Source organism: Aspergillus costaricaensis, assembly GCF_003184835.1.
Source record: "Aspergillus costaricaensis CBS 115574 unplaced genomic scaffold BO79scaffold_19, whole genome shotgun sequence".
Lineage (NCBI taxonomy): Eukaryota > Fungi > Ascomycota > Eurotiomycetes > Eurotiales > Aspergillaceae > Aspergillus > Aspergillus costaricensis.
Genome location: NW_020291819.1, coordinates 346,259 through 365,911, shown reverse-complemented (window position 1 = coordinate 365,911; position 19,653 = coordinate 346,259). Strand labels below are relative to the sequence as shown.

Sequence of the window (19,653 nt, the reverse complement as noted above, 5' to 3'; positions counted from 1 at the left end):
AACTGGGTCTTCAGATACGTACTATAGATTTCCATGGTGGGTGAACTCGACCCACGATTCGCTTGTAGAGAGTTTGCGGGAAGGAATTAATAGGCGCCCCTCTCTCGACCACACACTCGGAACGCCTATCTCTCCTTCCCTCTGCGACCACCGGAGACACCGAGCTGTAGATTGCGACATTCAGTGCAGCGCAAGCCTGTACCACTGGAAAAAGAGAGTAGCCACCCTAAGGCTGTGTGCGGTGCTTCCGCCTATCCCCTTACCGTGGCTACCTTCCATGCCAACGCAAGACTGGCAAGCATTCGTAAATTCCGGTGTGTACCAATGCTTGAGTTCCCTCCTGATAACGTAACAATGGGGTCTCTGACTCTGCGAGCTCCGGTATTACCCATAGTGCTCGCCTTGGGCTCCGTAAACTGGGTCCCAGTTTGATGAGATTGAAACTTCTGCTCTCGCCGGACTAATCAGCTCCCAAGGATTCACGAAGAATTACTCATTGCTCACTATATTATTGTATGCTTATCTCAGAGTGGAGTAGAACCCTGATGGCGCCAAAGAGGAAACAGAGGATCACAGCCAAAGGTGCTCGGCCACTCCTCAGTTAGCGCTGAACGTGGGACTGCTGTTTCGAAATCGTCATATAAACGAATGGCGCCAGAGGACTATGGGCCATTCAGTAAAGGAGTGCATTGTGATCGTAATTTCTGCGTAATCGAAAATCTTTGGTGTTTGACCGAAAGTGACTGCGAGTTGTCTTGTGGGGGAGCTGGACCCGTGACCACTGGCAGCAAGAGCCTCCTTCCAACGCCGGCTCTTCTTCTACTCTCTCACTTCAAAAAGCTCAATACAATTAGCAATGAGACAATAGATCATATACTCTTGATCTCTCTCTTGGTTGTACGTAGTTTATGTAACAATGAGACTGTAAAAGCCTAAACACGCCTATAGTATTAATCATATACAGAAGGACTAAACGGGTAATAGTGCGGAGAAAGAAAGCTAAAACTAGAAACCAAAAGCATCTACCGTTGTCAACTACTAGAGACAGAATATGAAATTCGTCATGTCGTCAAACGCCTGTCTGGCAGAAAGTGATCAATAGCTATCCTTCAAGGGCGGCTTGTTTCAGTGTTCATCCTCGCCGCATTTCTCCTTTTGGCATTCTCCAATGCTTTCCGGAGCCTCTCCTGATGCTCGGGATCTTCTTCGGGCTTCCGTGGTGCAATATCAGTCGTGAGATGCTGGGATGCCGGCGCGAGCGTACCGGTAGGCATCTGTGATGAAGAACCAGTTTGATCAACTATAGGAGGCTTGCCTAGAGACTCCAGAAGACCATTTATGCTAGTTATTATATTTGCAGGCCCAGACCTGATACTTTCAAGTTTGGACTTGAGATCCAATTGGATCTTTGCGTCTTCTTTCCTTTTCTCATCATCGAGCCGGCGGAAAACATCCGCATCAGCGTCTGAATAACGCGCCTCGGCCACAGAAACACTGTAATCAGCATCGTTAAGTACCGAATCAGCCATATTGAAATTGTGCAAGATGGACTCAGAGTCTTTACGCAAAGACTCAATCAGGTTATATACTGATTTCAGCAACTGTTCCACCTCGGAGTCTGGCAGCCCAGACGAGCGAATGGTCGAGGTATCGACTTTGGCCACCTTCGCAGCGACTTCGTCAAGAAGGCTCTGGTTTTCACCCAACCCGTGCATGATGGCATCGTCGAACGAGTCCATCAATCGGTTAGCTCTATTATCTCGCTCTCTAGCCGCTTCCAGGATGTTGCGTTTCTCCATCTGGTCGAAATCGTGATCCACGCCTTTCAGGGCCACGGAGTCGCCCATGAAAACAAGAGGCCGCCTCTCAGCCTTCTTCCGCCGGCGCTCCCGATCCAAAGCTATTTCGAGACGCTTTTGGTAACGTAGCTCGAGTTTGCGATAAATTTCATTCACAGTCCTCATGGTGTGCGACAGATTGTACCTGTCAGTGGTCGCAGACTTGGCCCGTCCATTTTCATGATCAAGTTGAGCAAGCGCGGCTTCGTAGAGCGCCTGAAGCGCAGCTATTTCTTCTTTCAAGCGTTGATCCAAAGGCTCGAAAACATCGGCGACAAACTTGTCCAACTCCTGTCTTTCTTCGTCTAGCTGAGCACGAGCCTCCTTCTGACGGAACTCCTCCTCTAGTACATTGATATCGGCATAGCCAATCTCCTTCCCATTAAAGAGCGCATCGATGCGCTTCTCCGACACCTCCTGGCGTTGGATCCGTTCCCTATCCAATTGCTCTCTACGCGGTTTGCTTGAAACTTCCCAAGACTTTACCGCCTCCCTGATGTACGAGAAGTCATTGGAGTACTTCTCCAGATCCTTCCTAGTCGTCATATTCCACGAGCTTTCCGATTGTTTGGACATCGGCGATGAAGCCATGGACCGCAAGTCGTCAACTGGACCAGCTGGCTTTCCATGTCTGAGAGAAGCCGGCAGTGGTGGCGGAGAGGACGTTTTCCGGGGTGCTCTCTTTCGGTAGGCAACGCTCTTCTCCCTTATCAGCCCAATGAACGTTTCATCAAGTTCATTCCGACGCGGGGGCACTGCTGAGCCCGGTCTATCTCCGGGAGTAGGTGCTGGAGCGTTCGACATTACCCGCCCACTCTCAGCTGACGCCTGCCGCAGGTCGGAATAGGCTTGATATGCAGGCCGATCAAACACAAGCACATCAGAGCCTCGTTGGGGGCCTTCAGTATAGCGAAACGGGGTATAAATCGGCTGTGGAGGGTTGGTGGTCAGTGGGGGTAAGGCATGTTCATGTCGGGCATCACCGAGCATGGAGGGTGGCACTGATGTCGCTCGTGACGACGTAGCATGAGCGACAAAATCAGTGTGGTGTTTATTGCTCCCTGTAAGCGAGGCAGATCTCTGTAATTTTGTTACGCTGGGTGTCTGTATTTTGGGAAGAATGGGACGTCCTCCAGGACTGTAGCTACCATCTTCCGAGTCGTCATCCCCACTATTCGAGACCACATGGCTGCCTTCGGTTTCGACTGGTATAAGGCCGGATCCCACGTCATCATTCGATTCTTTGGTCGATGGGCGTGGTGTGGGCGTTTGTTGCCGCGGACTCTCTTTGAGATTCTCATCCACTGGCGCCGGTTCAGGCTCAATGTTGAACAGGATCTCTCGTAATTTGGTCTCCTTAGCCATAAATGCTGTGAATATATTGAAACGTTCCGCATCGGAATCAGCCACTGCCTCCTTTCGAAGCATTGCGACATAACGTTCCAGCGAGGATTTGGACCAGGGATCAAGATCATCATACGGATCGAGTGGTACAAAGGCAGGGAGGATTGTCCGTTTATCCGTAGTTGGCCCGTTGGTGACACTGTTCGAATCCACTGAGCTTGACCCAGACTGAACTTGCTTTCGAGGAATTATCGATTCCTGTCTAGGCGTCGGGGTCTCGATTGGGCTCTGCTTCCGCGAAGGAGGCGAAATGCCTGTGCTGACCCGAGACACTGAGCTCTGAGGATTCTGCTCAGCTGATGTTTGCGCGATAGGACGGTTCCAAGCTTCGATGATGCCGTCAATGCTTTCAGCGGTTTCAGAAGTGGAGATGTTACTCTGAACAGATCCAGTACTATCCATCCTGACTGGTTGGGGTGGAGTATCCTTTACCACGGTCTGACTAGTCAAAGGGCCTTCAGTTTGACTCGTTGTTTGGAATGCATTACTGGGAGGCGTTATAGGGCTGACAGATTCAGCCTTTCTCCCCGGCTCTTCAATATCTGTCGGGCGACTCTGAGGCACCTGTGACTGTAGGCCCGAAGAGGGCCCATCCTGGGGCCGAGAGCCAAAGGCACCTAAGTCATCAATACTCCCTGGAGTCGGTGTCAGGTGCTCCCAGTCTGAAGGCCCGCCAGAGGCTAAGACAGAAGCGCTAGTCGGGGCATTGAGAGGGCTGGTCTTGGGAGGCACCGGTGGAGGAACGACGGGCGGTGTGCCATGTGCTGTACTCAAAGTCGCAGCCACAGGAGCCTGCGGAGGCCCAGGTAGTGGCTGGCTCTCATAAGATACTGGAGTGCTTGGCTTGGGGCTTGGAGCTTGGGAAATGGCCAGATTAGGTGCATTATTGCCGGTGATTTGTGAATCGCTTGGCAAGGCCGCTGGCTGCTGCACTGAGGGATTGTGATACTGACTCAGGGGGGCACCAGAGTAGGGAGGAGGAGGAACCGGAGGTGGTTGCTGCCATAGGTTGCTCTGCTGGGCACTTGAGCTCTGGTAACCAGTGGAACTAGCCGGGGGCGGTGGTGGAGGCTGTAACGGTGAAGCGCTGACAGATTGCTGGAAAGCATATGGATGATTGGACGGCCACTGCTGGTAGGATGTAGTATCTGCTGGTTGGGTCGCCCAGCCTGGGGCAGCTGGTAAAGGCTTGTTTGGGTCTAGCGGGCTCACAATTGGAGACTGCGCCTGTGGTGATTGCGCCGTGCTCGAAGGCCGCGGCTAATTGGTTTATGCTCGTCAGAATATTGCGAGCCCATCAGGGGTAGATTGATAAACGTTCAAGAACACTCACGGGTAGTGGTGGGGGCGACTGCGCATGAAGTTGGTGCCTGTTGTACTTGACTCCCCATGAAGTGGTGTCGGAGCCTGCAACGGCAGAAACGGGGGATATGCTTGTACCCGGATGAACATTAACAGCTGAAGGAGGATTGGAAATTTGACCGTAGATGGTGGGGTTGTAAGGAGATGATGATGATGATGATGATGTAGTTGTCGGACGCGGAGGAGGCGGTGGAGGGGGCGGGGAAGAAGCGCGCCATGATGGTTGTTGCGGAGGATGATGGCGAGATGAAGCCGATTGCTGCGTGTTGGAAGAAGCCAGACGCCATTCGGGCTGTGAAGGACCCGAACTTTGCGACCCATACATCTTTGGAGGGGGGAGGAACTCTTGCGCTACGTTGATGCTGGTCGCAAAAAAATTAGAGAAGAGACAGAAAAGAAGAAGAAGAAAAAAAGCGCCTTCCGCAACGTCGTCTTCCCCCGATGAATCTTTATTAGAAGAGGAGATGAAGAGGAGGAGGGATGACCTCAAGCGACAAGCTGCTCCCCTAAGGCAGGCCACGAGGCAGATCGGCTGACCGGAAAGGAGGTCACTCACTCTCTGTGCCTTATCTTTCTCTCCTTATTCTCTCTGTCTGTCGCTCTTTCCTTTCTTTTCTTTCCCTTCCCTTCCCTCTTACCCTCTTTTCAATCATGCAAGTGACAAAATTAATGGTAGTTCTGGGGAAGATCAGGAGCAGCAGAGCTTCACGCTTGAAAGGTGCCGAGTCGCTAAATTTCAATCCAATGGATGCTATCGTCCCTGCCACGATCCATTTATATCCACCATTCAGTGACGCCGCTACTACTACTAGTTCATTGCGTTTCCCGCACTTGCTCCACCATCATGAACTGCCATCATCCCAGTGTCCACCAGCACCTCTACCAACTTAAGTATACCTTACTATCTAAGATATAATGCTAGACCAAATCAACTCTGGGTTGTTTGCAGAATAGCCATCATGGGATACTGACTCAGATAATAACCCTGATGACCCCACAGCAGGTAGTCATCATATACTTATTGGTTGGATTGTGATTGTCAGTCATTCCGGTGGGGATAAGTACCCTATATTATACTACCCTTTTATAGATCTACCGATTACAGTTTGCACCCAGAAACCCTGACCCATCTATGACTCTCTCAAAATGAACAATGTCAACAAGCTCAAAATACTGCTACTATTCTCTCTGAATTGATGGTTCTTATTCGCGCACACAATGGCGACGCATACAAAGAATTTGTAACTTTATGGAACAACATCCTCTTTGTGAGAATCTTTCATCATGATATCTCCTCTTCTATTTATAGCCTCTCAAAGAAGGTATTTACTAGGGATTCATCAGTCAAACAAGCTCGCATTATAAAGCGCCGCTGCTACTTCCTTTACATTAACTGCTCCGAATATCATTTCATTTCCAAGCTTTCCGTTTGCTTCTCCCACCCCCGTGCAAGGCAGCAGCACATACTAGAAGCGACATTCTTGTTTACCCAGCAGTCCTTCTATTAGTACACTATTTGCGAGAATCGCCTGAAGTCTGATCTTCTTTGCTACGAGCCACTTCTCGAAGACTAGGTTAGGTGCTTCAACTGGCAGCATCATGTCCAAACGTCCATACGATGATGATAACGATGACTTTGACCTATTTGCCTTTCCCCCAAGGCCTGATCTCTTTGACCAAACAAAATGGGCACCGCATGTGAGCAGAGAAGATGCAAGGATCGCGCATCGTTTCTGGTCCCTCCCGGACACTGTACTTGGAGACAGCCTAGGAGAGCAACCCCGTTATACCCAGCCCAGGGATGCGGGCGACAATCCCGCAGCACATGCGCTCGCAAGGAATGTCTATGACCACTTGATGCACGACGAAAGTTTCCTAACGCCAATTAATCCTGCAGATTGGCAAAGGGAATGGACCAATTCCGGGCTGAACAACAGGGTCTGGTCATTCCGCGACATCTTTGAAGGGCAGGGTCTTGATCTTGGGGAAGCCACGGAAGATCCTAATGAGGTGGACGGGCAGCTTATCAGGGACATGAAGGCCCTCCAGTTAAGAGCCGCCCTAGGGAGCCGAAACCTCTCAACTGAAGGAACGGTTCCCGTATTACGCCGGCGACTTCAGGACTATAAACGCAAAGTGTATCATCAGTATCGCGTCCTGCCTCGAAGTGATCTGTCGCAATGGGGTGTCCACAGAGATGACGCGCGAAAGTACACTATCGAGATCAGCGACGATGATGGTGTAGGTGCATTGGATATGTACACTTGTGCTATTCTTGCCAGCCCATATAACCCAGCTTATTGGCTGAGCCGGGCTTACTGCCATTACCAACAAGCGTTTTTTGACCTTGCCATCGGGGATGCTTATCGAGCAGAATATCTCTGTGACATTCTTTATGATGCACACCGGCGAAGTCTCCAGCCTGGGCTCTATACGCGGATATGGCACGCTCTGGAACAGCATATTATGGTTCAACCTAGAGATCCTATCACGGGTAATTTATCTGCGGAAGCTACACTGTTTCGCAGGTTCAATGGGGTTAATTTCTTCGTACCCACTATCCGGAATGCCACCCAGCACGTTCTTGCTCTTAGTCTCATGGCCCTCCAGTGTTGGGACGACTATAAAACAAGGGGACGTCTTCTTAGAGCAAGGACAGTAAATGCGGACCGTGACTTGATGCCATTTCAAGAGCGCGCCAAAGTCATGGAATCCGTTGCTGACAGAGCCAAGACGGCCAAGGCAAATACTGAGTACTATTATTACGAATCACGAGCCGGACACACTTCAGGAGACAGGATATATCCCCATGACGCAGACGACATCGATCGTGCTGCAGTCGCCTTTACGGAGAAGGCAACAGATGTCTTTTTCAACCAGAATGAAAGCCTCCCTTGGAAGAAGTGCAGGATTGCCGCCAGCAACGATCAAGGTAACACACAACTGAAAGTGGTTGCGACAGAGGATATTGCAAAAAATGAGGTCATCTTTGTCGAAAATCCCCCAATCAGAGGCCATCTCGAGCTGCCAAAGCTACCCATCAAAGTGGTACCATTAAAGTGTGACAATTGCCGGAGAACCCTGGCCGCCGAGCATCTGGAGGAATACACTCGCGAATTCGGACAAGGGAATGTCCGTGAGGCATGCAAATGTATCACAAAGCCTGTCCCCATCCCATTCTGCCCTGCGCTAAACGATGACGATCCAACTTGCGCTGAGAATGCTCGAGCACGGTATCACTATCGTGTCTGTGGTGAAGACTGGGAATGGCTACACGACTCCATGCGGCCTGTAAAAGTCGTAAACCTCAACAAACTACCACGTTACGAGTGCTCGTTTGAAGCACAGGCGACTTTACTGAGTCTCCTCCTGCGTGAAATATTCGACATCACCCTTCACCGAAGAGAAACCCAAGATCCCAACCTCATGGCGCACGAAATCGACGAGCTTGTCGCGCTTGAAACCCCCCATAACTGGACCAATCGAAGGTTTCCCTTCAGCCTGACCGCCAACGTCCATGTCCCCTTTAATATCCTCTTACAACTCGGCGTCGACATCTTCCGCGACCTTAGCTTCGACACCTGGGTCATCCAACTCATCTTGAAGAAGCTCACTGTCAACGCCATCCCCTGCGCGGGTAAGCGTCTCCAAAAGACGAACATTATCAGGAGTAAACCCTTTCCAAAACTGGAAGCTAACCTGACGACTGATAATTTACCAAATTTTTGGCCCACTTTCTCCAAACTATATTTATATCCTGGACATAGTCTGTTCAACCATGCGTGTCCTACTAGGTACAACGCCAGCTGGGCCTACTACGGCGACGAGAACCCTAATCTGATCATCTTGTGGTCATTCAAAGACATCAAGAAAGGTGATGAGATCCGCATCCCGTATTTTCACACTCTCGATACGGGTGTCTCCACTAGCACTCTGGAGCGTGCTCTCGGAGGACCTTGCAACTGTGGCGGGCCTCATCTCGATGAAAAATATATACCACCCACCTAACAAGAAACAAGCGACCTGAAAGTACGCGACAGAAGAAAGAAGCGAAACCATCATGACAAAGGAGTACAGATAGGATCTTGGTGATATAGTCTGTTTGTTTCTATTCTTTATATACCTATACACTTTATGTCATGATTAGTTGATATTTGACCCATGAGCCATCCCCGCTACACTACTCTTCGAATTGCTTCGTGTACATGGCGTGTGATCTGTTGTTTCTTGATTACTCTCTCCGCATTGGACAGTACCGTTTAACTTTCATTCCGACTATTAATTTTCAATCCCCTCTCTTGTTATAGTGTTATAGTATACTATGCACATACGATGCATACTTTCCTGAACGGCCTCATAAATATCTAAAAAGAATAGCCGAGATAATATACCAAACAACCTAAGACGGGTACACCACCTAGACAGCTTAAGGGAGAGTAGCACATATTTTCGATATTTCATTATATGCATACAGACAGAACAGAACAGAGGGACGAAGACGAACGCGCAGGAAGCCCAAAATGATCAAGATAGTAAGATAAAATACAATACAGAGGCATAGATAGATAGATGTCTCGAAACCAATCCATCCATTGGCACAGCAGGATGGAGGGAGGTCACAGGGAAAAAGAGAAATGGGGAGATAGAAAGAAGACAACAATGGGAAAGCACATGGCAAGCCAGTATAATCTTTACATACACATACAGAGTCTCTAATGCACGCCATGGGGAGATGGAAATCAGACAGACAGATAGATAGACCATTAAGCAATGACTCTCAACCGTCTACCGAGCTTCTCGAGCTCACCGATAACGCCTCCACCGGCCAGACTCCACTTCTCGCCAACCCAGGCGTCGGTGATGTTCTCACGGAGGAGACCGCTGCGGGCGAAGTATTCCATGAAGCCCTGGGCCTCGTCACGAGTGAGACCGCCGATGGTCTGAATCTCGAGAGAGCCGTCCTTGGCGGCGGGAGACTTGGTAGAAGCGGAGTCGTTGAAGACGGCGAGGACGCGCTTGTCTGCGTTGAGGTAGGGGTCGGGTTGAGGGAATTCCGGAGAGGAGGGCTTAATGCCGGCCTGGCGGGCAGCGAGCTGCTGGAGAGCGACTTCGAAGCCGTAGATGGTGGGGCTGTTGGAGCCGGAGGTGGCGTAGAGGATGACACCGCCGTTGGGGAGGGAGGGCTTGCCGGCCTCGGTGCTGGGCTTCAGGAGGGAGAGGAAGTGCTGGACGAAGACGAGGTCGTGGGCGTGGATGGGCTTGCAGTCGATGTTGTTGTACTTGGTCTCCTTCATCCAGTGGGCCAGGTTGTCCAGGGTCACGAGCATGGGAGGACGGGGCTTGAAGCCCTTCTCGAAGCCGGCGGCCGGGGCCGTGGCGGTGAGTTCGGTCCACAGGGCCTGGAAGACGCTCCATGCGACAGCGGGGTCCTGGATACCGGGCTTGGCGAGAGCCTCGAGGGTCATGCCGGGCTTGACAGCCGTCTTCAGAGAGGGATGGGGCTGGGAGACGGTCAACTTGGACAGAACCTTCTGGTTTGCGGTGACGATGCGAGACAGGAGAGCGGCGGTGGCATCGTTCTGGACGTAAACGTTCGGGTTCTCATCGGAGAGGGGTGCGTAGGCGGTGTTGGCAATGACGAGATCCTGGGCTAGGGAAGTTGTTAGTATTGTTTGCGTAGCTGCATATCAGTGCATGAGTGACGGTCTCACCTTCAGGAACCGTGATCACAACCCACTCCTTGGTGAAAGCCATAGACATGGCCTGCAGCATGTGGACGGACTTTCCGGAGCCCTTCACACCGGTGATGATCTTCCTGACGACCTTTCCCTTGTTCTCACCCTCCTCAGCGGAGATACCATCAATGAGTCTTCCCAGCTCGAGCGTCTCACGCCTCACCACCGTTCCCGGCCGACGGAATATAGACCAGCCCTGCTTGGGCTTGAAGGCCTGGACAGCCCTCAATTGATCGAGCATGGGCACAGGAAGACCCAGGATGGAGCCACGAAGGCGCGCATCCACCATGTTTTCGGCAGAGAGGTCCTGCATGCCTTCGACTTCAAGAGCGTTAGGGTTGCTGAGGACGATGCGTTTGCGGAGCGCTCTGCGTTCTCCGACAGCCGGAGGACGCGTCCTCTCGACGGGCTTCTTCTTCTTCATTTTGGCGGATTTGGCTTGACGGTACTTGGCAACCGGTAAATCGCCCTTCTTCTTAGCTCCCGCGAGGAGCGGCGTTGACGAGTGGAATGCTGCTACTCGCTGTGCTGTTAATGTCGGCGGGAGGATAGCTCGGGGAGCGGTAGGAAGCCGCGTAAGGCAGCTCCAGCAGAAGGAGGAAACCATCGCGCTGCGATACACACTGGCGCTGTGGCCAGCGTCCTAATCGGTCAATTGGGATTGATTGCGGCGGGGATGGGGGGTGGGAGCGGAGGATTGCGCGGAGGAGGAGTCGCCCAAAGACATGGAATGGATTGAAATTCGGAGCACATTTTGGAGCCTCGACTCAGATTCCTCCTCCCTTGCCCGTTCGAGACTAGTGTCAGTGCCGCTGGACCGCAGGCGGTGTGACATGCCTAAAAGCAGCATGGCGATTTTATCTCCCGAACTTTTTTTTTCCTCTTTACCCGATCGGTCAAATCACTTGTTTCCTTTGCGCCCAGTTCTCCATTCTTTTTTCGGAGTCCCTGTGTGATACTCTCAACCTCAATTCCCAGAGTATCTTGTTCGCCAGTTGCGCGACAGAAGTACAACATGGCGTCTACCGACTCCAAGCCCAAGCCGGAGAGACTGTAAGTCGAATCCACCTCCCCATTTGCGTGGGGAAAGATTATCATCTATACATATAAACTCCGTTGAACTTGAACAAACACACATACTAATTCGTCAATGATGATACTATCAGCCCCGTGACTGTCTCCAAGCCCACCCCTTACACATTCGACCTCGGTCATCTGCTTGCGAACGACCCCAACCCTCTCGAGATCTCCCGCTCCGAACCCTTGGATGTCAGTCTCAAGGCCACAGCCCGGGATGGCACCCAGTCTCTTCTCAACCAGCTCCTGACCACCTGCCCCATCACCTCCTCCCAACAGGGTGTCCTCCTGACTCTCCCACCTCCCACCACCGTTCTCCCTCGCTTCAAGCCCCTTCCCACCCCCAAGCCCCCGACCAAGTGGGAGCTGTTCGCCCGCAAGAAGGGTATTGGCAAATACAGCAGCCGGCCTGGCGCGGCATTGGCCGACAAGGAGCGTCGCAAGAAGTTGGTGTACGATGAGGAGAAGGGCGAGTGGGTTCCTCGCTGGGGTTACAAGGGCAAGAACAAGTCCGATGATGAATGGCTTGTTGAGGTGAACGAGAAGGATTGGAAGAAGGAAGAAGAGGCGGCCGCTAAGGGAAGCTCGATCCGTGGATTATCTCGTGCCGAACGCAAAGACAGGATACGCCGCAACGAGAGGAAAATGAGAGCGAATGAGCGCAAGAGCCGGAAGTCGGGTGGTGGTTAAAGAAACAAAAAAAGACCGATGATGTGTATTATGTGCTGTGTGTGTCGTCGTTGTTGTTGTGTCTGATAACGATTTTTGTCAAGAGTCGAGGCCGTATAACAAGTTTCTGCGGATCTTGCCTTGGTTTTAATTTTTCGTTCTTTCACCTGGGGCTCAAATGTTACGGCGTTCGGTTTGGAGTCGCTGGGCTTGGATGTCTGTCAATGTTGCCTTTGGTTTGGGACTTGTTCGTCTCGCCGGGCTCGAAAAGCAATATCACATTTTACTACCCCCTTTAAGTATTTGTCTTATCTCTCGATCTTCTATGGGGTCCGCACCATAATTGGGGATACTACTTGACTTCATCTGTACTACTGTTTCACTTGTAGATACGCCTCTATACTTTATTTTCAAATACAAATAGACCATCCAGCCATATAATACTAATTCCAATTTCTCTTCAAATTGATGCATCGCCTGTCATTGGTCTATCTTACAGCTATGTACCAATATACGCCAAAGAATTGAGAAATAGTACAAAGCAAGGACCAAAAAGTGTCATGAGTCGCCAAATTCGGGGGAAACGCACCGTAACACAGCTCAAGTGGGGAATCAATAGATGAATAAGCCTGTAGGAAATGAGATAAGGAAAGAACATGCATATGATGATTCCAAAAGAACAAGAAAAGGCTATAAAGGTGATATGTCGCCAACGGTGCCAAGAAGTGGAAATGTGATCGAGCAACGACGGAAAGAGAAAACGAAGAGAAAGATTTGTACAACAAAAGTCAAAGCGTCATGTAGGCCTTAACTGAACCGACTCCAAGGCGCCAGGCATGCAGTCTGATGGTGGCCCGATATAGCTGGGAAGTCGTCGCGGAACTAAAACTGGTGAAGGCATAAAGATGAAAAGCTGAAAGTTCATGTATGCGCCAACGTCTAGAGCAAGAGATTGGGAAATGGAGTATGAGCCGGATCACAATCGAAAGGTATAATCTCACTCATCGTGCACGACCTGCGGATCCAGTCCCAGGCCCTACACATGGTGAAGTAGAATTTCGAGCATGTAGGCCAGCCTAGTCGGGCAAGGATATGTGATGTTGGGGATACCAGCGTATCGGAATATCGCTGGTTAGAGCTCTATATGGAATGTTGTTTAGATCTGGATCGGGGAAAGTGGGGGGCCGAGTTCGGGAAGCTGTGATATGCTTCTCGTATGCGAGGTCTCAATGTTCTTTGGTCTCTGCTTGCGGTTCTTCGGTACTTCGGGGCGCGGTGGCTCTTCTTCCTGTCCAGGTTGGCTGCTACCGGAAGAGACAGCCCTCTCGTGGCTCTCTTGAGTTTGATGAGGTTGCTGGTGTTGCTGGAATTGCTGAATTTGCTGTATTTGCTGAGGTTGTTGGACTTGCTGACAATCGTGGACTGCTTCATCCTTCTCCTGGGCCGCCTTTTCCTTTTCATCCATTTCCTTCTCAATTTGAAGATATTCTTTCTCTGTCCAGCAGCCTTGCCAGCAGTTCTTCCAGTCGCAGACCAGGAAGTGGAAGCAGAATGCATCAATCTTCATGCAAGGCTGGAAGCAAATGCAAAGGTTGCGGTAGTCCATTTTGTTCTGGTCAACATAGGAGTGCAGGAGGTTTAGGTGACAGGTGATGGCGAAAAGAAGGTAATAGTTATAAGGCGGTAACTTGGAAAGTTCATCTTTCAGCATTTGTGGCGCGGTCGTTGCACCCTCGCATTTCTCAGCGATTAAGGCTTGTGTCTCCTTGGGGAAGAGCTCATCTGGCAATTCACGAAGCCAGGCCTTGAACATCGAGCCAATAGTGTTAATATCATAGAGGTCTGGCACATCGAAAAGGTTGATGTCAAGTTCTGAATGGAAACGTCAGACTCGATCAGAGAGAACCAGAGTTAGCAAAAAGAGAGGTACCTGTATCGAAACGTCTTTGCCAGTGTTTCACCTCTTTCCCACTTCCCGGGACTCGGTAGAGTCCCTCTTCTTCACATCCCTTGAAATTGAGGTAGCTAGCACGTCGTTAGCACATCCATTCCAACCTGCAGGTTCATGATATTGCTTACTCGACGCAGCGGTAAGGCAGAGCAGGCATCCAGAACTCGGTTTTGTCTCTACAATCTTCAAGTCGCTTTGCGATACGAGTCCGCCTTGCCTGTTGTATGAGTGGCAGATTGATGACTGAGCAAACATAATTGTCGTCATTCACGAGCTCCCGCTCGTTTGTGCTCCCGCTCCTGGTAATCTTGCCGAAGAAACCCTTCCCAGCCTTACCGATACGATCAGCGGCACCACTTGACTGTTGTTTGAGGTTATTGAATAGCGCAGCGGATGCGCCTGACACCTGGCTTAGTGAGGCGGACGGAACCATCGATCCAGCATAGTATTTATCTTTACGCATGTGGCCGTTATGATATTCTGCGGGTCGGTCGGCGGGATAACTGCGAGCCGTAGGATTCCCAGCCGTCCTTATATTGCGCTCATGACGTGGGGCAGTCTTCGGGGGCTCTTGCACCTCCCTCCGGGTGTTTTCTTCCAGCCTCATCAGGCTAGTGGATGGGCGCCGATGTGCTATCCTGTTCATAGACGAGTCGTCCAGCCTGATCGAGCGGGAGCGAGAGAGAAGGTTTGCGAAGCGTGGCTTGTTCTTCTTGGCTAGATTGAAGGCGTCCGACTCCGTACCCACCTTCTTCACCTCTGCTGGTTGGGGACACTTCTCCTCAGCACGATCACCACCTATTGAATGGGCTTGTCAGCGCACGAGACAGATGTATGGCTGGACGTATTCACTTACGGTTCTCTTCTTGAGCTGCCCGCTCAATAGCGCCTGGCAGATCAGGAGTTGATTCGTAGAGTTTTGTTGAGATCTGAGTCTTGCGATCTCTGGAACTACCGCGGCTCTTGGGCTTTTCGCCCGAATTCCCTGAGCTATCCGAACGTTGGGCCCTATGTGATGACTTGGGTGCTTTGAGGTTCGCAAAGAAAGAGCGTGACTGATCACGCGTGTGCTTAGGGGTGTCTTTCGGGGAAGGAGGATACTGGGGTATAGCCGTGATACCCGGAGTAGCTGGTTCCGCAGGGGCAATACCCGGAGAGGTTGCTGGGAACGTAGGGCTACTCGACTTGCTGTTTGAATCTTGTGTGACGGGTCTGATAGTGGCCCCTTTGAAAAAGGGCGAGCTCGATGATGACTTGGGGGAACGGGGTGTCAGGGGACTTGGCCCCTCGGAGCTTTGGGCACCGGGCGTCAGTGGAGACGAGATCTTCGCATCCGCCTGCAGAGTGGAAGTGCTAAGATCTAAATTCGGAACAGTGGACTGTCTCGATGGCATCTTAAGTGTCAATCGCGGGTCAGCAGGTGACCCTGAAAAGTTGAACCGGGAACGCGGTCTGGGCTGAGGAAAAATAATAGTGTACGTCAAGGATCGGCTGCGACAACAAGTGGACGATGAAAAAGGACCTAGGGGCGAAAAAAGGTTAGCATCCATAAAGTCTCATGGATGGTGCTAAATTTGGATATGATCCGGCTCCCGGCAAAGCTCCTGATTCTAGAACTTACTCCTTTTTCAGATAGAGAGCCACGAAGAATTGGTCTCGGGGAGCATAAATATCCTAGCGCTCCTTTGGCAAAAGAAATGCGAATACCCGATATTTGAGTGGTGTATGAATATTGATAAGGAAATGATTGGAACCGGACCAGCCTTGGCCAATATTTCCGGATATGTTGGACTCGCGGAGCACAGTTGAAGGGGGCTGTTGCTTTTCTGCAAGGATATGTCGGGGCGATGGTTCTAATGTAGAGTCGCATAGTGGTTAGCTAGATGGAAATTCAAGACGCGTTCCTGAGAGAATCACGGCAGGGGAAGCGGTGCACTGGGTACAAAATCATGGGTAGGGATCTGTTGGATAAAGCTACTACATCCCAGGAAAGAGCATTGCAACACCATTCCCCTAAGAATAGCCAGCAGTCTCAGGGCAAATGAGCTCTCTTGAGGGGAGCAGATAGTGAACAGTCGATTGAGGATTCGACTCGAATAAGAAAAAAAAAAAATAAAGTCACCACACACATACCAGATTGCGCCGCCCCTCATGTTAGATGGAGACTCCCCCTCCGGTTGTTACTTATCCCCTCCCACGACAATTTCGACCGAACAGCGATGCGAACTGTTGCTCCTGGTGACTAAGATGTGGTGACAGAGGTGGTCAAAAAAAATAGACGCTCGCCTAAGATTCTCGATTTGTGTGTCTGAGCGGTGTTGAAGAGGGCGGTCGGCGTACCAAGGGGACGAGTAGGTGTCGGCGAATTTGCTAGCTAATCCCAAAGCGATAATGAAGATGCTAAAAAAGAATAAAAATAAAGGGAACAGGAACAGGGACAGGGAAGAACAAAGAATTTGCGTCCGCTTGACGGGGTTTCCCGAAGAAGTGGTAATAGCGATCAAAGAAACACGAGAGCGCGAGTCCGCACGGTGTTGGAGGTGTTCAGACTTGAATGTCGCAGCGACGACACATTCCTGGACGGTGTTATGCAAGCGCGGCTGTGTGTCAGGCTAAGAAGCCTCCGTTTTTTTTTAAGGGGGGAGTCGGTAGTGGAGATAGCGTTGCAAGGCTCCGAAATAGTTACTGGGTGGCTTCAGAGTGCTTATGGGATTATGGAAAGCCTATCGTTTTAGTGCACAGACAACCAGATAAGTGGCAGGTGGATTGATGCCCTTGGATTTTTGGGAAGGGAATAAAAATAATAGTAATGAGAAAAAAAAAAAGAAAAAAAAAAGGATAGTGGATAATGTCTGTAATAAAAACAGGTAAGGACGGTTTAGCATGTTACTCCCTTCCTGAAGAATGAATGCTGGCAGAGGTTCTCTTACTGATCGATAGTTTCAAACTTCAAGTAAAGAGCCAGATATTGGTAGGCAATAGATAAAATAATTGATAATAATAATAACCCAAGAAAAATATCAAGTGAAGAATTGATGAAGCACCCTAAACCAAATTTGAGGGATAGAGGTTAAAAAGGGAAAGGAACTCGTGGCTGGTACCAGGAGGATGACGTTGGTCCAACCCACGTATTGATGGGTTAATATCTGCAATAGATAGTCACCGAAATACCCAAGTACCTTACAGCTGGGGGAAGAGAGGGGGGGCAAACTGGAAAGGTTAAACTTCCCATGGGGGAGAAAATCGAGAGGCTGTCCGAAAGGAAAGTCAAATCCAACATTCAAAAAATTAACTCTTGACTACAAAGCCTATTGTTGCTATATAATTGCTATATAACTCGCAGCTATTTCATCACTATCGAGAAGAAAGACAAGAGACCAAAGAAGGAGAGAAAAATAGTTTTTGGAAGATTCAATAATTTCGTTGTGTAGGTAGACTACACCAAGTGTACATAGTTAGTTATCTTTCGTGCCTGTCGGTTGGTTGCCCCTGAACACGCTACTGCGCAATAACCCTTGTGATGATGGCAACCCCGGGGCTGCAATGGCCACCTCCTAGGCCATTGGGATATACACCGAAAGATCGGACGGACCCATCCAAACACTCGAAGCGGTGACAATGACTGGCCAGAAAAGATCGGGTCTGGCAGTTGGTGCCTTGGGCGGGATGATGCATGCCCGGTCTAAGAGACAGCCATTGCAACCGTGGATTGGCCAACCAAGGTCCTGTGGACGGGGCTTCAGTTGCAGGGCCAAATCAGAAGCACCCGGGAGACACGAGTACCTGACGCGGAGGCCCATCACAGCATTTGAGTGGCACCTTATCTGGCTGCTTAGTATGCAGTAGTCCAAGAGTCTTATGGCACTAAAAGTATTCTGTCGGCTCCGCAGACGGCCGCCATTGTTGTGTGGGTTATTCCCGAAGTCTTCATGGTGAGGGAGAAAAAAACAAAATGTGTTGTTTGTTCACAAAATGTCTGATTGTATAGATTTAAAAAAAAATAATGTCTAAATATTGAACCTCCAGCCAGTGGTCTGATTCTTGAAGCTGTATGGGTGGTCAACCATGGTTCAGTCAAGACAAATTTGATACAGTCAGTGGGGATGATAGGAAAAAGAGGAATTAATGCGTAGTCGGTGCCTGGATAGTGTACCCCGTACCCAGGTACTACTGGCTTCCTAGGCACCGTTGAACGAATAAATAATGGTTATCATTGTCTTATTGCCCCGCTTTACCAATGACATTTATAGCACCAAATGTCTACACTTTCTGGTTGTGCCTCTTATTATGTACGGTACATTCCGGATGGCTAAATATAGACAAGGGGAAGAAAAAAGAAAGCAAGAGAGCCCTGGAGCAGGTTTACAACCCTGGAACTGTCATTTTGAAAAATGCGCTCCTTTTTTGTAAGCAATGCTGGACTGAAAACAAAACATACTTGGGCGCTTCCATGTGTGAAGTATATTCCGGTAATTCCACGGGGCATTATACGCTGCCACCACAAAGAGCACGCGGCTTCCCACCTCTGGTGGTCTAGCGCTTCGTTGCAGTGGTGGAGTAATCAACTCAACCCTTCCGGTTAGCAAAGGTAGCGTGCTCCCCCTACCGCTTTAGTACTCCAGGACAATCTGCTGCTTTTGACAGAAGATAAATGGGACTTATCATCAAATGTGGACTGCTGAGGGTCCTGCACCTCATGGCACTTATGCGAAACCGTTATGGGCGTTGCCCCGTTTAGCAATTTCTGCCTGGAGGCTAGATACTCTACTAAAATATATACATAGCAGTATCTAGTTTAGTCGACGGCATACTACTTACACGTGGGACAATGAAAGACTCATATGACTACTACGCCATACCGAGTCAATAGCCCGGCACTACGTAATTATGCCTAGCTAGTACTATCGGAGTAGAGAAGACAGAACCCACATTCCCCATTCATACCTGCAGTTCTGCACCTGGTGCTCATCATCACACAAGGATCCCTCTTGCGCTCCGTACTAAGAAACCTTCGATACTACCTGCCTACCTTGGACTTACATGCATTTGACAAATTTGATTGACATTGCCACCAACTTACTTTGTACTTAGACCAGAGTGGGACGCGGGAGCCCGGCCTCCATGGCATCGGCACAAGGGCCAGCCACCGAACATTTCAGAGCGAGCAGGGACCCAGGGGCAAGCAGTCTTTGGCGCTCAGGGGTTTCACACCGCTGTCCGTGGGAGACGGCGATCCTGCCCTAAACGCCAGGCTGAAACAATGGGCCCCGCTTTTTGGCCCAGCGGCTTTCCCGGTGGCGCTTGATCACGTGATGGTCAGCCCTCCCTCTCGTCACCAACCGCCCTCCACCACACACACACACACTTTTTCCCCGAAGCTTGCTTTTTCCCTCCTCCCAGCTTCCCAAGTCGTCCACAACTAACCTCCAAAGACACCTCATACTAACCTCACCTGCAGTGAGGGGGACACGTGCAGCGGTTGCCTCCCTTGACGACCCTGTGTTTGCCACCCCCAAAGCTTCGAGCCTGCTTCTCCGCCTTGATCGCCCTTGTGTTGGCAGGCACAAGCTTCGTGGCCTTGGTCGGGACAGCGCATAAGGCTACCTTTCTAGCGCGA

General features: G+C 50.4%; 6 protein-coding genes across 6 annotated transcripts; 2 read left to right on the top strand and 4 right to left on the bottom strand.

The window, feature by feature from the left end:
- Positions 1-932: 932 nt before the first annotated feature.
- Positions 933-4,987, bottom strand: BO79DRAFT_288158 (uncharacterized protein). The gene is made up of 2 exons (XM_025688656.1): positions 4,576-4,987; positions 933-4,502 (listed from the first exon to the last, which is right to left on the bottom strand). Exons 1-2 carry the CDS (start codon positions 4,927-4,929, stop codon positions 1,110-1,112), a joined length of 3,747 nt encoding a protein of 1,248 aa, XP_025538681.1. The 5' UTR covers positions 4,930-4,987; the 3' UTR covers positions 933-1,109.
- Positions 4,988-6,186: 1,199 nt separating this feature from the next.
- On the top strand, positions 6,187-8,685 carry BO79DRAFT_174785 (uncharacterized protein). The gene has a single exon (XM_025679757.1). The coding sequence runs from the start codon at positions 6,204-6,206 to the stop codon at positions 8,610-8,612; it is 2,409 nt and encodes an 802-aa protein (XP_025538680.1). The 5' UTR covers positions 6,187-6,203; the 3' UTR covers positions 8,613-8,685.
- A 350-nt stretch (positions 8,686-9,035) lies between these two features.
- On the bottom strand, positions 9,036-11,062 carry BO79DRAFT_196519 (mitochondrial 37S ribosomal protein mS29). Its single transcript, XM_025681210.1, has 2 exons — positions 10,316-11,062; positions 9,036-10,254 (listed from the first exon to the last, which is right to left on the bottom strand). The coding sequence occupies exons 1-2, from the start codon at positions 10,944-10,946 to the stop codon at positions 9,368-9,370; spliced, it is 1,518 nt and encodes a 505-aa protein (XP_025538679.1). The 5' UTR covers positions 10,947-11,062; the 3' UTR covers positions 9,036-9,367.
- A 198-nt stretch (positions 11,063-11,260) lies between these two features.
- BO79DRAFT_196514 (ribosome biogenesis protein RRS1) lies at positions 11,261-12,377 on the top strand. Its single transcript, XM_025681209.1, has 2 exons — positions 11,261-11,392; positions 11,506-12,377. The coding sequence occupies exons 1-2, from the start codon at positions 11,355-11,357 to the stop codon at positions 12,104-12,106; spliced, it is 639 nt and encodes a 212-aa protein (XP_025538678.1). The 5' UTR covers positions 11,261-11,354; the 3' UTR covers positions 12,107-12,377.
- Positions 12,378-13,241: 864 nt separating this feature from the next.
- Positions 13,242-15,430, bottom strand: BO79DRAFT_218621 (putative Rho GTPase activator (Bem2); the record flags this gene model as incomplete). The annotated part of the gene is made up of 4 exons (XM_025683422.1): positions 13,242-13,957; positions 14,016-14,110; positions 14,165-14,834; positions 14,893-15,430. The coding sequence occupies 4 exons, from the start codon at positions 15,428-15,430 to the stop codon at positions 13,242-13,244; spliced, it is 2,019 nt and encodes a 672-aa protein (XP_025538677.1).
- A 2,042-nt stretch (positions 15,431-17,472) lies between these two features.
- On the bottom strand, positions 17,473-18,103 carry BO79DRAFT_229329 (uncharacterized protein; the record flags this gene model as incomplete). The annotated part of the gene is made up of 3 exons (XM_025684034.1): positions 17,473-17,574; positions 17,612-17,918; positions 18,057-18,103. 3 exons carry the CDS (start codon positions 18,101-18,103, stop codon positions 17,473-17,475), a joined length of 456 nt encoding a protein of 151 aa, XP_025538676.1.
- Positions 18,104-19,653: the final 1,550 nt, after the last annotated feature.

Bases quoted from the DNA above. Each gene is read 5' to 3' on its own strand.
- BO79DRAFT_288158 (XM_025688656.1), bottom strand. From the start codon at position 4,929: ATGTATGGGTCGCAAAGTTCGGGTCCTTCACAGCCCGAATGGCGTCTG. The intron at 4,503-4,575 runs GTGAGTGTTCTT...TAAACCAATTAG, and splicing joins AGTCGCCCCCACCACTACCC to CCGCGGCCTTCGAGCACGGC.
- BO79DRAFT_174785 (XM_025679757.1), top strand. From the start codon at position 6,204: ATGTCCAAACGTCCATACGATGATGATAACGATGACTTTGACCTATTT.
- BO79DRAFT_196519 (XM_025681210.1), bottom strand. From the start codon at position 10,946: ATGGTTTCCTCCTTCTGCTGGAGCTGCCTTACGCGGCTTCCTACCGCT. The intron at 10,255-10,315 runs GTGAGACCGTCA...CAACTTCCCTAG, and splicing joins TGTGATCACGGTTCCTGAAG to CCCAGGATCTCGTCATTGCC.
- BO79DRAFT_196514 (XM_025681209.1), top strand. From the start codon at position 11,355: ATGGCGTCTACCGACTCCAAGCCCAAGCCGGAGAGACT. The intron at 11,393-11,505 runs GTAAGTCGAATC...TGATACTATCAG, and splicing joins AAGCCCAAGCCGGAGAGACT to CCCCGTGACTGTCTCCAAGC.